Here is a 15,754-nt window from a genome sequence, read left to right on the forward strand (position 1 = left end):
GTGAGATAAATGCTTTTTACCTTGTATGCATATCTTAGTGAAATGATTGCTTAAAAATGTGTTAATTCTTAAAAGATATGGGTTAACCCATTTTTGTTTGTTCACCACCACCAGCTCTTACCTGGGCATGATTTCGTTGTTTTGTTTAAGCAGGTTTAATTGCCCAATTGTATGCCCATCCTTCCTATGATCCTTCTGCTGTAGGCCCTCTGGAGCTGGCTAATGCCCTGGCAGCCTGCTGCCTCTCCTCCAGGCTGTCCTCACAGCATAGGCAATGGGCTGCTCAACAGCTTGTGCGCACTCTTGCTGCGCATGACCGCGACAACCAGACTACTCCACAAACCCTCGCTGATATGGGAGGAGATCTCAGAAAGTGCTCCTTTATCAAGTTGGAAGCTCATCAGAACAGGGTATGTGTTTTGAGCCCCAAGTGTGTTAATCACCTTATGTAAGAGAAAATAGCTTAAAGTTTAGATCTTGCTCTGTGTGTGTGTGTGTGTGTGTGTGTGTGTGTGTCTGTTTCTCTCACACACACACGCGTACGCACACACACACACAAAATTATCAATATTTGTATGGTAGTTAACAACTTTCCTTTCTCTATATGTATATGTTTATACTGTCTGACATAATATACAAATGGGAAAATCAAATGAGGGATGAGAAGAAAACCAAAGGAACAGCTTCATGAAAGATGAAAGCTTATACATGCAAGAGGGACAGAAATTGGCCTCGTTGTTCTAATCCATGGGCCCCTGAGCCATGACAAGGCGACTTTAGGAAATGAAGTCTGACTTCTTTTTAACCAGTTTTAAAATCATTTCTTAGTCTGTGTTATTTGTTTTTTAAAACACGTTGAAGTATTTCTATTTTATTAAATTAAATAAATGTTTTTTAATAAATAAACATGTTTAGTAAAGATTCTAACAGGTCTAAGATAACTCAAATGTAAGATAGTACTTTAAAGCTATACTTCAAATAAGTGTATATCTACAAGCCAATTAAAAAAGAATAAAACTGTGCGTGTTGTGTTATAACATATATACTTTTCTATTATAATAGAGGAGATTTTTAAAAATTAAATAGAACTCTTTCAAATGATAGAATCATTTGAATTAAAACTTGCTCAAATATTGCTGGATTTTTAAAATCTTTTCTAGGTAATGACTTGTGTTTGGTGTAATAAAAAAGGACTCTTGGCTACAAGTGGCAACGATGGCACCATCCGGGTGTGGAATGTCACCAAGAAGCAGTATTCACTGCAGCAGACCTGCGTGTTCAACAGATTGTGAGTGCTGACATTAACTCTCTTGGGTACTGTTTAAAATGAGAGAATCCCAAGGGTGCTTCGTCTTGGTTGTGTTAATGTAATTAAATTGTCACTAAATTTTTTTTACAATTCTTCTTTTAAAACAACCTCCAGTGAGTTTTTTTTTTTAATTTCTAAGATAGTAATTTAGAGAATAAAAATATTAACTGTAAATATCTGGACTTAGAATTAAATCAAGGTCTACTATGCTAGCATTATAAGTGTCCAATTCTATAAAACAGTAAGCTAATTTTCATCATTCTTCAAGGATTATTTGGGAATTAAGAACCATGATGTTTTCTGTAGCAGAATGTACCCTCTTTTATATTTTATAGTTCTTGAGCTAGCTATAGGTATTTCTTTTCTGAAAACTTCCTTGGCAATTAGGCGAACAAGAATCAGTGTGCTCTGAGTAATAACCATATGTACCACCCATACAGAATCAGAATATCTTTGTTGATAAATTGTATATTACATTAAGTGATGAATTATCTAAGTATTACTGTTCTGTAATTCTACATTTTTCACGTTATGACAAACACTGGCCAATGTATGATCGTCATGTACTGCTAGCCATGCTTTTGAAATGCACTAACCTGTCATTATGTGCTCTGGTCTATATAAAACCCTTTTTTTTTTAAGGTTTCGGGTTTAGTTTACTTTTGGCTGATGGGGATTAGAATTCTATACGTATCTGTCATATACTAGGGAAGGAGATGCTGAGGAAAGCCTGGGGTCACCCAGTGATCCAAGTTTCTCACCTGTTTCCTGGAGTATCAGTGGCAAATACCTAGCTGGAGCTTTGGAAAAGATGGTGAATATCTGGCAAGTTAATGGTAAGAGTCACATAAATATTAGTAAACTACTGAAGATATTTTTTTAAAAGCCTTTCTTTTAGCTTTTCTGAGTTCAAACATTGCCATCCCTTCACCTTGAAACTCAGAATCTGTTCAACTGTGAAAATCTATGCATAGTATGGTTTAAATTAAAGCGGAAGTGTTCATTTCTTGACTTCCTTTTCTAGGAGTTTCAATTAAAGTGGTAGTTATAAACTAAAAATTCTTTTTATGTGCACCTAAGTGTTTAAAGTAGGATTTAAAGAGAAGGAGCAATTAATGTATTTTCACTTATGTCTTGTTTTAAATCACTTGAAATATTTCTATTAATTTTGTCTGTTTCACAGGTTACAAACTCTTGTCAATTTTTAATAATACCTGGCTGGAAAGTAAAAGTCATTATTATAGTCTTGGGCTTATCAGTATTATTGTTTGCTTTTGCATGTTTGAGGAATAGCTGTTCTGTTTTGTATATTTGAAAGAACAGCTAGCCTTAACTGTAGGTAAATTTCATATGTTTATTTGGTTTTCAGTAATTATTAGGAAAGGACTTAAGTGTTTGACGTTTGTACACTGATTATTTTCCTTTACTCTTTCTTCTATAAAGCTATCGTTTTTTGTCCCATTAATAGTTTAAGAAAAGCTATTAATTTGATAGTCATATGTCGTATATAAGTGAAGGATCCTGCCTTGAAGTCTTACTCATTAGCAGGCTGTTATGAAATTGGGGACTACTTTGAGTATATTTAATTAAGTAGTACTTATTTTTGTTCTTGTTATTGTTTTTAACTATTAAGTGACAACTAGCTAACATTTTCTCCCTCTTTAGGAGGAAAAGGGTTAGTAGATATTCAGCCTCACTGGGTATCTGCCCTGGCTTGGCCGGAAGAGGGTCCATCTACAGCCTGGTCAGGAGAATCTCCAGAATTATTGTTGGTGGGACGGATGGACGGATCTCTAGGACTAATTGAAGTTGTTGATGTATCCACCATGCACCGTCGAGAACTGGAGCATTGCTATCGAAAGGACGGTAAATGACTAGACTCATGTCTGGTTGTGAAAGTGTTCCCTCCAGTCAGATACCTTTTTGGCACATGCTGAGTGAATATTACATTTGGTTTTGTTTTCGGCATTGTCTAGTTGATGTTTCATTTTAATTAGTTACTAAGTTGAAAGATATTTCTCTGCAACCCCTACCACACATCACTGCCAAAATAAGATCTAATAGTATTATATTAGTCATTTATCCTTTGTGTAAGTAAGTGTCTGAACACCACAGTGGGCTCCAAGTTCTCCCTAGAAAGTTAGGAATGTCCCAGAGGAAAAAGGACACTAATCATTGGTAGATATGAAATTGTTAACATATGAGTTAAATTGAGGAAATAGAGGAAGGAGGAGGCGAGGAGAAAAGTTCTTGATCTGAGAAGACATAGTAGGAAGCCTGCTTTCCTTTATTTTCTCACTGTGTTCCTTTTGGATGGCTAGGCTCCTTAATAGTTTGTGTTAAATATTTTGGGGGAGTGGAGTATCTCAAAGATCCCAGTCCCAACTTATTTATATGGTACTTTTTTTTTTAACAGAATAGAACCATTTTGGGGGTTTTTTTGAAAATAGTACATTCATAAGGTTCAAGAATTTTGAAGTTTAAAAAGGTATACAGTAAAATGTGTCTCTCCCATCTACTCAGCTTCCATGTCCCCATATACCCCCACAGATACTGTTTCTTTACCTCTTTTGTGGCCTTCCAGTGTTATATATACGTAGAGAAGCAAATACGAATATAGATTTTTAGAATATAACATGTTTGATAGAATTTGGAAACATACTGAATAGGGAATATTAAGCAAAAAGAGGGCCAGGTAATTTTTTTTTCTCTATGACTTGGGTTATTTCGCTTCTCAGTTTCATTGTAAATTTTGGTCCAAAAGGGAAGAATCTGGTATGGTGACTTAAAATCAGCAAGGGAATTCAGTTTTGGTCTCTCTTTTTCAATAACCACTGGAAAAGAATGAGAGATTAAAAATGAAGTAGTCCTCTGTCACTTATAAATGCTTTTAAAAGTGGATTACATGGAATGCCTGCTGTAAGGCTGCATTTTGTCTAAATGTTAAAGAGATGTTGGAAACTTACTTGCAGTGATTCTAGTGTTATATATTTGTTGCAAAATCTCTGTCTTTTAGATTAGACAATGACAAGTCAGTCTCTTCTATTTTATTGTATTTTAAATTTTTTTTATTTTGTTTTTATCATGTTAGTGTCCGTAACTTGCATTGCTTGGTTCAGTGAAGATAGACCATTTGCAGTGGGATATTTTGATGGAAAATTGTTACTGGGAACAAAGGAGCCACTTGAGAAAGGAGGCATTGTTCTCATAGATGCACATAAGGTAAAGCTTTACCAAATGGTTACTTTTTCTTGTTTATACTGTGGTATTGCTTGATACTGGTTTCTCAAAAAATTTTTTTACACCAGTCATTTATGATTTAATATTCTGTTGTTATACAAAGTTTTTTGACCGTGTGTATAAATGGAAAAGTGTATGTAAGAAAGGCATTGAGCTAAGAAAGAGGTAAAAACCAAAGCGATAAAGTAGGAACACCCCCTGTTAAAGTACCTACCACTAACGCTAAAAATTCCGTCTATGAAGAATGTTCCTTCACCTTGAACAGAGGTTGCCAGTTCAGATGCTTGTATGACCATCTAGGCAAGTAACATAAATGCATGAAGCCAGGAGTTGGAATGTGTGAAGGAAGGTTAAAAAAAAAAATCAGAAGAACCCAGTGTTGGCAACCGTATAAACACAAAACGTGTCCCAGATTTTCGTAGTATTTGCTATTTTGGTGTAAGAGGTGCTGTTTTTTTTCAAGTCTCTTCTTTTTACTGTTTTAATGATTACTAGTCAATAAAAATAACTTTAAAAATGCCAATGAAAGATAACATATCCCTTCTGAATCAGAATTTCATACTTTATTCATTCAGTTAACATTTATTGAGGTTTGACTGCAGCAAATATAATGCAGACTATATTAAAGGGTGAGTTGGTCTGGTGATTGGGAATAATGTGACAGCATCTGATTTGCATAAAATGTTGATTTCAAAGTCATTGAGTAATGGAAGTATAGGTCATTAATTATTAAGCTTAAATTATTTGTGAAGGAAGCATACTGTGATTTTTTGCTTCTCCCTCTACCATTTTCAGGATACTCTTGTTAGTATGAAGTGGGACCCAACAGGTCATATTCTTATGACGTGTGCCAAAGAAGAAAATGTGAAACTCTGGGGGCCTATTTCAGGATGCTGGCGCTGTCTGCATTCACTCTGCCACCCATCTATTGTGAATGGCATTGCTTGGTGCAGCCTTCCAGGGAAAGGATCGAAGTTGCATTTACTGATGGCTACGTATGTTGTAAATTTGTGTGTGTGTGTCTTAACTTTTATGTTAGTATAGACTGTTATTTGCATTAAATGTGGCTTTTCCATAATCTTAAACAGTTTATTGCCAATTACTGTTCTTATAATACGTAATATCATAAGATCACCTTAGAGAAATAAAGAGCAATTTTCCAGTGTGAAACTTGATATGTAATCTCCTTATCTACACGTGAGGTAGTTAGAATATTGGTCCTACTTGTATTTCTTGTGAAAGATTATAGCATACCTACTACAAATAAATTTTTAAATAATTTTGTAGTAGCTCTATCAGGTCTTAATTGATTGCTATTTGAAAATATTTTTATTTCTGCTTATTGATATGTTTTGGTTTTATGTGATCAAATTTTTTAAGTGGCTGTCAGAGTGGCTTAGTATGTGTTTGGCGTATTCCGCAAGACACCACACAGACCAGTGTGACTAGTTCAGAAGGATGGTGGGACCAGGAATCAAATTGCCAGGTAAGTGTTCTGGTATTTTACAAGACCTTACTTGAAAACATCGATAGTGTATGTTATCAAGTAATTGTCCCTTGATTACAAAGGTACTTACTACTTAGTATCTCAAATGTCAAGAGCCATTAGGGAAATGTGAATAATTGTCATACTTTGTGTGTTCTCTGAATTAGCTTAATTTTTATAAGTCAGAGATACCATAATTGCTCTTTAAGGTGAGATATTCAGTATGCTTTGAGTGGTGATCATTTATGGGATATAATCAGCACCACAGATAGATGAGTGCTAAGTTAAAGTCTTTGATACAGTGAAGTAGCAGCACCACGGGAGCACTCCTATGCACAGTATCTTCTACTGATACCAGAATTCCACCTGTGAGGAACAGTTCCTTTACCTTAAACAGAGGTTAAAAATTATGATAGATACATAAATACACAAAGCTGGGCGTTGGAATATGTGGGGAAGGTAAAACACACATGTGCGTGTGCGCACACACACACACACAAACCCAGAAGTGCACATGCTTCATATAAAGGGCACAACTGCCACAGAGCTGATTGCCACTATCCAGAAATGAAAGCCTGTTGTTAACAGACTGTCCAATTTTTATTGATAAAAGCCGAAAATTCAGTGTTTTAGGTTAAATCTCCCAATATTAAGCTTTGACGTCTGACTTGAAATTCTTTAAAACCTTGGGTAGCTAATTGAATTGCGTCCCTCAGTTACCAATTTGCAACCTCTGTTGCTTTCTTTTTTTGTTCATGATACAGATACTGGAAGAAATACATTATGTCATCTTTGGGTAAATGAGTGTATCTGGGTTTATACTCTCTCATAACTAGAAGGAAGGGGGAATTTAAATACAGGGAGAAATGGTTGAGGAGGAAGAACTAGGTAGCTCACAAATGGGAGGATAATAACACAGAAGCGGAGGTGGGAGCACTAGAGATAAGTCTGGTTTGCTCTCTGTGCTAAAGAGTAGCTCTTTTGACAGGTCTCACCTATCTCACTCCTAAAACCTGCAAAGCAAACGTGATGTTAGATACCATGTGAGAAACAGAACCATAAGCCGACAGGACAGAAAGAAGAACCTGCTTGTGTGGAGCCAGCTTGTGCAATTCACAGATGTTAGGGGCTCAAAATGAAAATTATGTAAACTGAAATTTAAAAATTAAAACTCATTAAAAAATAGAAGTTAGAACTTTCCTGTCTCTGAGGGATAATTGGAACTTAGAAATGTAGTCATTTCTACCAGTCAGAAGAGTAAGGGAACCCAGCTTAGAAATGTATCAGAAAAGATGAAGCAGCATCAGCAAAGGAGAACCAGGTTGATGCTTTATTATTTTCTCTGTCAGGCTAACCCTTATGAGAAAGTTGTCCTTCTGTCTTCTCCAATTTTATACTGAAATATAAAATTTCCAAGAATGAATTGTAAATCTTGAATCTGTAAATTGCTTTAATTTTAATATTTGTTAAAAATAAAAATGAATTGCAGGATGGATACAGAAAGTCAGTTGGAGCCAAGTGTGTTTATCAGTTGCGGGGACACATCACCCCTGTGCGGACCGTTGCCTTTAGTTCTGATGGGTTGGCCCTGGTGTCTGGTGGACTAGGTGGCCTCATGAACATTTGGTCTTTAAGGGTAAGAGTATAGCTGTTATTTTTATCTTAACAAATGATTTTACATTAACTTACATATGATAAAAGTTAACCCAGCCAATCCTAGGAATATTTTGTGGAATAATATCTTGAATATTGAAGATATTTGAATATTGAAGATAATTCTCCTTTCAGAATTACCTGCCCTTTAATTTTTCTTCGTGATGTATTTTTGAAGTCATATAGAAAAGGCCCTAAAAATTGGACAGTAAGTAGTCTGCCATTGGGCATTGCCAAATTTACCTAAAGTGTAGGTTTTAGAAAAAATTTTGTGAATGTGAAGTATAAACTGAAAATATAAATAATGACTAGTTAAATAATGTGTATTGATAAGTACCTCTCATTTTAGGATGGCTCTGTCTTGCAAACTGTTGTGATAGGCTCTGGAGCTATTCAGACCACAGTATGGATTCCAGATGTTGGAGTAGCTGCTTGCTCAAATAGATCAAAGGTGATTTTGCAATTATATTAAATTGTAAGGTGAAAACCTATAAGGGAATCTTAAAGGTTGTAGTCCAAGCATCCCACTTTACAGAGGAGAAAACTGATATCCAGAGGGATTATTACTTGCTCAAGATAATGCATATATTGGCCATTTTTCCTCTCTCGGATTGGCCTGCTCCCAGTTCTTGGGAGTGTACTGTCTTTTACTATCTTTTTACCTCACTAATAAAAATCTTTCTTACATATTGGAAAAAAAAAGATATTGCAAGTATTTAGTGGCAGAAGGAAAGGTAGAACCTAATACTCTACCATAAATCTTGGGGAAAATGCTTAATTATTGAATGACTTTCAAGTGGAAGTTGTAACATGGATTTTTTACTTTCTGCCATGATTTTTGAGATAGCACTAAAGTGTCTCAAAAGAATTTTCCTTGAAAAAGAAGAACCACCCCAAAGACACTTAACTCAAGTATACAAAATGTATCTTGGCTTTCAAATTTAATACTCCAGTTAAAAATACTAGTTCCCTACTGTGAAGTAATTCTACAATATGACATTATCCCTTATAGTATTGCTTTTCATGACCCTAATGAATAGCGCCAGTGTTCTGCTTTGGTTGACATTTTATGTGGTTAAGAGATACTAAAATAGACCTGTAAACCTGCATGAACAGGCCTACTAGAAGTAAAATATAGAATCAGACCCTGGTCAGTGGTGGCCTGCACAGGATAAACCATAGAGCCGCAGAGCAGTGCTGCTTCTCCTGCAGACGTGTGTGTCCTCCAGCAGAGTGCTACTTCCTCTTGTCTTCCTGTGGTCACATCAGACTTTTGAAATGTACTAGATACCTTGTCCTACAAGTCCTATGAAATAGCAAATAATTAATGCCTCTTTAAGAAGAGTCAGCTAATCCAAGGTGCTTCACAAATTTCACAGTTATTTCTTACTCACTTGTTTTTGCTTTGACAAAATTCAGGAGGTTTTGAAGTTCGTAGGCATTAAAAGCACAGCATAAAATGTTCACAAAGAAAGAGTGTTTAATGCAGTTACTGGAAAGGATTTCTCATACATGAATGGTGATAGAATTATGTCTATTTTATTTAAACAAATATTTCACGTGGTGTGGTTTATTTTCCATCAGGATGTTCTGGTCGTGAATTGCACAGCAGAATGGGCTGCTGCCAATCATGTTCTAGCAACCTGCAGGACAGCACTAAAGCAGCAGGGCATTCTGGGATTAAACATGGCTCCCTGCATGAGAGCATTTCTGGAGCGGCTGCCTATGATGCTTCAGGAGCAGTATGCCTATGAAAAGGTAACGGTGCTTTGGAATTTGAATTATAGCTTTGAATTTTTCCCTTAAGAGCATGAGGCCTGAGTAAAGTAAGTGGGGTATTTGGGCAGAATCAAATGAAGATAAATCATGCCTAAAACAGTTGTTCGATAATCCTAAGCCTACTTTTACTTTATTTTAGTGGGAGTAAAAAATTTAAATAACCCTCAAATTTGTGCAGTGTTTCTTTCATTCTTTTTCAGATTATTTATTCACTCCAAAACTTCCTTAAAAACCTGTGCTCAGAATATCGTCTTCCCTTTTCTGACCCATTTATCTATTTTTGTGTGGTTTTGCCATCCCAGAGTTGGGAAGCAGGGGTGGATATGGGTGTCAGACATCCTCTCCACTTATCAGGTGAAACCTTGTGAAACGTTTAGTAGAAAAGCTAAGGCTGAAGTAAGTAGAGTCATTAAACAGTAGAGTGAGGAATCATGGGATTTAGACCTACTGCCCAGGCCATGATCCCGTATACCTGCCTTCCATCCCTCAGTAGTCACGGTATGCTGCCCCTGGGTAGAGCTCTTTGGGTTTTTTGCCTTTTTTCTTTTTGCCATGATACATTTATATAGTCAGCTGTTTACCGCACCCAGTTAGTTTCACTGACCCATCTGCCCGGGTTTTCTTTTTTGAATCGCTCAGTGTCTCAGAGTTGCTCTGCTGCAAGTAGGGAAAGCCGTGGAAGGAGGCTGCTCCTTTGATGGCTGCCAAGGCTCTCTTAGTAAAGGAAGAAATGTGAAAGGGAGCAGATCTCCATGGTTCAGTGATCGGCTTTTTTTTTTTTTTTTTGATTCAAGAAAACCTTTGTAATGAAAACATAGTCAATGAAATGTCATATCCTAGATTGAATCCTGGAGCAGAAAAGGAGCATTAGTGGGAAACCATATAAAATTTTGTTGTTTAGTTAGTATTGTAACCAGGGTTAGTTTCTTACCTTTGATGATTGCACCATGGTTATGTAACATTTTGTAGATGTTATAGAGGAAGTTGGGTGAAGGGTTAACAGGAATTTTGTGTACTATCTCTGCAACTCTCTGTATATCTTTAAAAAAATGAAAAAAAAGCTTTTAAAAAAGGTTAAAAAAAGGTAAACTTAAAACTATGACTGCAGGCTTTCAGAATGCAGTAGGCTAATTTATAATATTTGGCACAGGCTCTTTGGCATAATACCCTTGCATCTTCTCTTAGCCTCATGTGGTTTGCGGCGACCAGCTTGTCCACAGTCCCTATATGCAATGCCTGGCTTCCCTTGCTGTGGGACTGCATCTGGACCAGCTGCTGTGTAACCCTCCAGTGCCACCACACCACCAGCACTGTCTCCCTGACCCTGCATCCTGGAATCCAAATGAATGGGCCTGGTTAGAATGTTTTTCAACCACCATAAAAGCTGCTGAAGCCCTGACCAATGGAGCACAGTTTCCAGAATCTTTTACTGTTCCTGACCTAGAGCCTGTTCCAGAGGATGAACTTGTATTCCTGATGGTAAGTGTAATATGAGCTGCTGTTACATGTAGGCGAGATTATATCATGGATGTCTAGCACATAGCAGACCCTCAATTAGTATTGGCTAGCTTGCATAGCCTTTAGGTAAGCTTAAATATTGTGCTTTCATATAGTCACTTTCAGTCTGGTGGGAGGCTTCTGTGGTGGAAGGGATTGATACTGACACTGTGGAGCTCTTACAAACTTGCTGGTTTTCAGTGACATAGTCCCCTATTTTCCCGTTTTCTTGTCTATAGGTATCCTGTGAGTACCTTGTTTATAAATACAGTTTAGTGTCCTTTCCTGGTCATCTTGTGAGATTTATTCCACATATAGATTCTAAATTATTTGGCACTTCAGTCATGTTTAAGTGATATGGAAGAACATTCTAGTTGTCATTTCTTTCTGATTGTATGTGAGAGTGTCTAGATTCAGAAACTGTGGTGGAGGTAAAATGGCTGTGTCGATAGTGCAGGCCAGCACCCGATCTGACAACCCCCTTACCAGCTAAGGTATATACATATATATGTCTCTTTGAATATATAAACATAGATACAATATAAAACAGACATGAATTGAGAAAAGTTATCTGAATATAGAATATTTTAATTAGGAAGTATCCTTCTGAGCCCATTTGCCTCAAATCTGTCATTTTGTAGATGAAGAATCTGAAGCCTAGAGAGATGAAGTGGCCTGCCGACAGCTGTATGAGTTCATGGGGCCAGTGGCTCCTGCACATGACCTTGTATCTGTGGGTCCTCAGAAGTGGTTAGCTTTGAGTCATCAGTGTGTTAGTGATAGTGATAGTTGAAAATATTTATCGTAACAGGAAATTTGTGATAAACAATGTATAAAAATCAAGTTTGGCATGACTATAAAACTGCTCATAATTTCTCATAGCATTGCCAAATTCTTTTTTGGAAAGGAGACTCATTTATTTGTTAATTAAGAGCAGATAAATCTTTTGCAAAAAGATTTCCCCAGAAAATGGCTTGGAAGAAGGGACCACTGCGTTCTGGTCTTCACTCTGCTGGCAGCTGATCATGTGATCTTTCCTTTTTTTAAAGGGGTTTTCCTTTCCTATTTTTAAAAAATAAATACATTATTTTAAGGCCCTTTTAAAAAATGAGAAAGATAAATCTTGATTAAGCCAAACTGATCCTGATGTTTGCTGTATCTTTCAGGACAACAGTAAATGGATTAATGGCATGGATGAGCAAATTATGTCTTGGGCAACTTCCAGACCTGAGGTCAGTGAAGGTGCAGATACGTATGTGGTGGTTCTTAGTAAATCTTTTGATTCTAAGTGCTTGTGTGTTTGTGTCTTGGTGTCTCCCTGAGAGGTTGGCACACACTTGTACCCAATACATGCTTGTTTGAATTAACCAATCAAATTTTGACATCATTGTGTTTTTTTTTCTAGGACTGGCACCTGGGAGGTAAATGTGATGTCTACCTCTGGGGTGCTGGCCGGCATGGACAGCTGGCTGAGGCTGGAAGAAATGTAATGGTACCTGCAGCAGCTCCCTCATTCTCACAGGCCCAACAGGTAACTAACAGGGTAAAGAAATGGAGAAGAAACTTGGGATCTGACAATTCTGATTCCTTTGCTGTCAGTAACTTACTGTGGGATAAAATTTGTCCATTGCATAGTCTATTACGAGGAATCACCAAAGAAAGTCATGCTGTATAGCTTCCAAAGGTTTTATCAGACTTCAGTTTTGTTAGTAAGTTTCTAAATTTTTCTTATTTTCAAGTGTAACGAATTAACAGCTTTATGCATTAGGCCTGCCCAGTACATATTTATAGAAGTTAAAAAAGTTAAAGTACATACTTATAGAGGTCCTAATCATCTTCTCTTGCGACCATAAACTTACTGGGAGCTTTAGCCAGATTTCATGGACACCTCTTCTCTCTCCTGATAATCATGGTACCGTATTTCCAAACCCTTCTTGAGGCCACTGCTTTCTCTTCCATTCTTCTCTCCCTTAGTAAGTCCTGGGATGCACTATTCTTTCTTGTGTATAGTCCAGTTTCTGCTGCTTGCTGATCTCCAGCCAGCCTTTACTATTCCTATCACCCTTTCCTTTTTCTTCTATTTATTTGTTGTTAACATTGTTTAAATGCCACGCGATTGGCTGAAGTCCCTGTAGATCACAACATGTTTCTAAACTATCTTAAATAGATGAGCCTCATATACCTCTTGGTTAAGTAAGCAGTTTTATAATAATCAAGGGCTTGTAGGAACCCCATGGTTATGTCAGTCCTTCCCCTTTAGTGAAAGGATGAAAGAGTTGATAAAGGTATCCTAGGTATACAGGGAATCATTTAAAATGTTTACATGTTAAAACTATATAATAAAAGATAATGTACTTAAATATATGTTTTTGTACTAGGTCATATGTGGTCAGAATTGCACCTTTGTCATCCAGGCCAATGGCACAGTGTTGGCTTGTGGGGAAGGAAGTTATGGCAGATTAGGACAAGGAAATTCAGATGACCTTCACGTGCTGACAGTTATTTCAGCCTTACAAGGTAAAATTATCCTCAGTTAAAAGCTCATGGGAAACTATGGGCAAACTGTAGGAATGTTTGCTTATGTTGGAACTCATCTCAAACCTTTGCTAGGTAAAGTCACATAAGGTTTTCACTTACGTTTAGATTTTGTAGCTGAAGATTGTAAACAAATTCTTTACAATTGCAAAACTGTAATTAGGCAACTATTAATAGCAGTAGTAGTAATCATGCATGTGTTTTGTTAAAATTAAAAATCAGTTTATATGGAACTGTGCATACGTACTAAAGACTTTAAAGGACATCTCTGTCAGAGTGATCTGTGACTTGGAGAAAGAATACTTCTGGAGAACCACTGCAGGAGCCCCTCTTGGCTCGTTTCTTAAGTTTACTTTTACTGACGCTGAAGTCTACAAAGAGAGCAAATATAGTTTTTTTAAGCCTTCAAGTCACATGAGTTGACAACGAATTCCTGAGTACTCTGATGTCTCTTCTTTGAGATCTAAGTGTGAAGAGCACAGCCAGTGGGGACTGGAGGGCTGGACTCCTATCCAGTTCTGTTGCATCCTGCCTCTGGGACCTTGCACAGCCCAGCCCTTTTTGTGACTCAGTTTCCCCAATTGTAAATGTGGTGATGATAATATCTGCCTCATAGGTTTTTTGTGAAAATAGAAAATGAGCATTTGTAGGAGTAGCTAGAACATAGCTACTCCTTAATGATGTAGCTGCTTCTCTCACCCTTCTCCTCTTCCTTGTCATCATTATTTTATGTGACTATTCCCAATTTGCTAGATTATGGCTGCAAATTTTATTTAAAAATAAAGAGACTTCTGTTTTTCAGTAGTCCTGTTTTGGTATTTTTCGATTCTGAGGCCATTCTGTAGCAGCTGCAAGTCAAGGGGGAACTTTTAACACGTAGTGACTGTTGTTGGGTTTCTGCCCTGTTCCAGGCTTTGTCGTAACCCAGCTGGTGACTTCCTGTGGTTCTGATGGGCACTCGATGGCCCTGACTGAAAGTGGTGAGGTCTTCAGCTGGGGAGATGGTGATTATGGCAAACTCGGCCATGGGAACAGCGACAGGCAGCGGCGGCCCAGGCAGATCGAGGCTTTACAAGGAGAAGAAGTGGTGCAGGTCGGGCAAGAAGTGGATAAGTTTATCTTTGATTATAAACATACTAGGTGTTGAGTTCTCAAGTTCAGGTAATGAGAAACAGAAGTTAAAATATATTACCCCATCCTAAAAGATCCATTGTTTTTGGTTGTTCAGATTCATTCTTGAGTGTGTCAGGAGTTTGAATGGGCTTTGGTGTTGGAATGGATTCCTCCTTCCTAAGCCAGCTGGTTGGCCCAGCCTTGTGTGCTTAAGGTCCTTGGACGAAACACAGTGGGGTTTATAGCTCCTGGCCCACAGTTCTTGATATAGTGATAAATGGAAGGCTTTGCTTTCAACCTTTCATTATTGCAACAAAGGTTGAGTGTTCATATACATATTCTAGAAAATCAGTTAGTGATCTAAAATGATACTGTAAAATTGCATAGCACCTTGGAGTTTACAAAGAGATTCGCCATCCATTAGCTCCTGTAGTCTGAGTCATCTCTACGTAGCTGAAGGGCAGCCCTAGGTCTTCCAATGGGCACTGTTTACCTTAGTCTTCCTGAGGATGATGAGGTAGATGAGACTTGGGGGAGCAGGAGGGCCACATGGGTGGATAGGACATAACTGGCCTTGAAGATCCTGAGTTGTGAGTGAAGTTTATTTAAAGAATACTGCTGTATTAATAACCCAAAGTGACTGATGTCTTTCTTAGTATACCCTCTTCTTCAAATTTTTTTCTTATTGGTTCTGTTCGTAGATGTCTTGTGGCTTCAAACATTCAGCAGTGGTAACTTCAGATGGCAAACTGTTCACCTTTGGAAATGGTGACTACGGTCGTCTGGGTCTTGGAAACACCTCTAACAAAAAACTCCCAGAAAGAGTGACTGCCCTGGAGGGATATCAGATTGGACAGGCATGGAATCAGTCAATAATGTGTTCTGTCTGATCATAGTTTTCTTAATTCCTCTGTGTGCACTTAGACACCGTCCTTTAGGAAGACCAGAATCACCAGTTATACTTAACCTGATGTGCATTTTGTTTGGCCTAATTGATAATTGATAAACAGATGAATGTCTTAATTCAGGATGTGAATATTCAGAGTCCCCTTCAGGATATAACTTGTTATAAAGCCTTACACAATACAGGTTTTCTAACTCCTATTCTGGAGCCTGGAAGTAGATGGCTGAATTGCAGCATT

General features: G+C 37.5%; 1 protein-coding gene across 9 annotated transcripts in view; it reads left to right on the top strand.

Annotated features, from left to right (window-relative positions):
• The window catches only part of HERC1 (HECT and RLD domain containing E3 ubiquitin protein ligase family member 1), a 175,920-nt gene that overhangs the window by 142,999 nt on the left and 17,167 nt on the right, over positions 1–15,754 (top strand). For 7 of the 9 annotated variants that reach the window (XM_072962271.1, XM_072962274.1, XM_072962275.1 and 4 more), the window contains 16 exons: positions 154–410; positions 1,161–1,288; positions 2,018–2,145; positions 2,975–3,175; positions 4,401–4,531; positions 5,345–5,544; positions 5,930–6,035; positions 7,525–7,671; positions 8,038–8,139; positions 9,273–9,446; positions 10,653–10,946; positions 12,131–12,196; positions 12,370–12,495; positions 13,343–13,481; positions 14,411–14,592; positions 15,314–15,469. In XM_072962271.1, coding sequence (XP_072818372.1) covers positions 154–410; positions 1,161–1,288; positions 2,018–2,145; positions 2,975–3,175; positions 4,401–4,531; positions 5,345–5,544; positions 5,930–6,035; positions 7,525–7,671; positions 8,038–8,139; positions 9,273–9,446; positions 10,653–10,946; positions 12,131–12,196; positions 12,370–12,495; positions 13,343–13,481; positions 14,411–14,592; positions 15,314–15,469 — 2,537 coding nt within the window. The remainder of the gene's footprint in view (positions 1–153; positions 411–1,160; positions 1,289–2,017; positions 2,146–2,974; positions 3,176–4,400; positions 4,532–5,344; positions 5,545–5,929; positions 6,036–7,524; positions 7,672–8,037; positions 8,140–9,272; positions 9,447–10,652; positions 10,947–12,130; positions 12,197–12,369; positions 12,496–13,342; positions 13,482–14,410; positions 14,593–15,313; positions 15,470–15,754) is intronic. The other 2 variants (XM_031679494.2, XM_031679502.2) reach the window with 1 other exon arrangement.

Source organism: Vicugna pacos, chromosome 6, assembly GCF_048564905.1.
Source record: "Vicugna pacos chromosome 6, VicPac4, whole genome shotgun sequence".
In the NCBI taxonomy this organism is placed as follows: Eukaryota; Metazoa; Chordata; class Mammalia; order Artiodactyla; family Camelidae; genus Vicugna; species Vicugna pacos.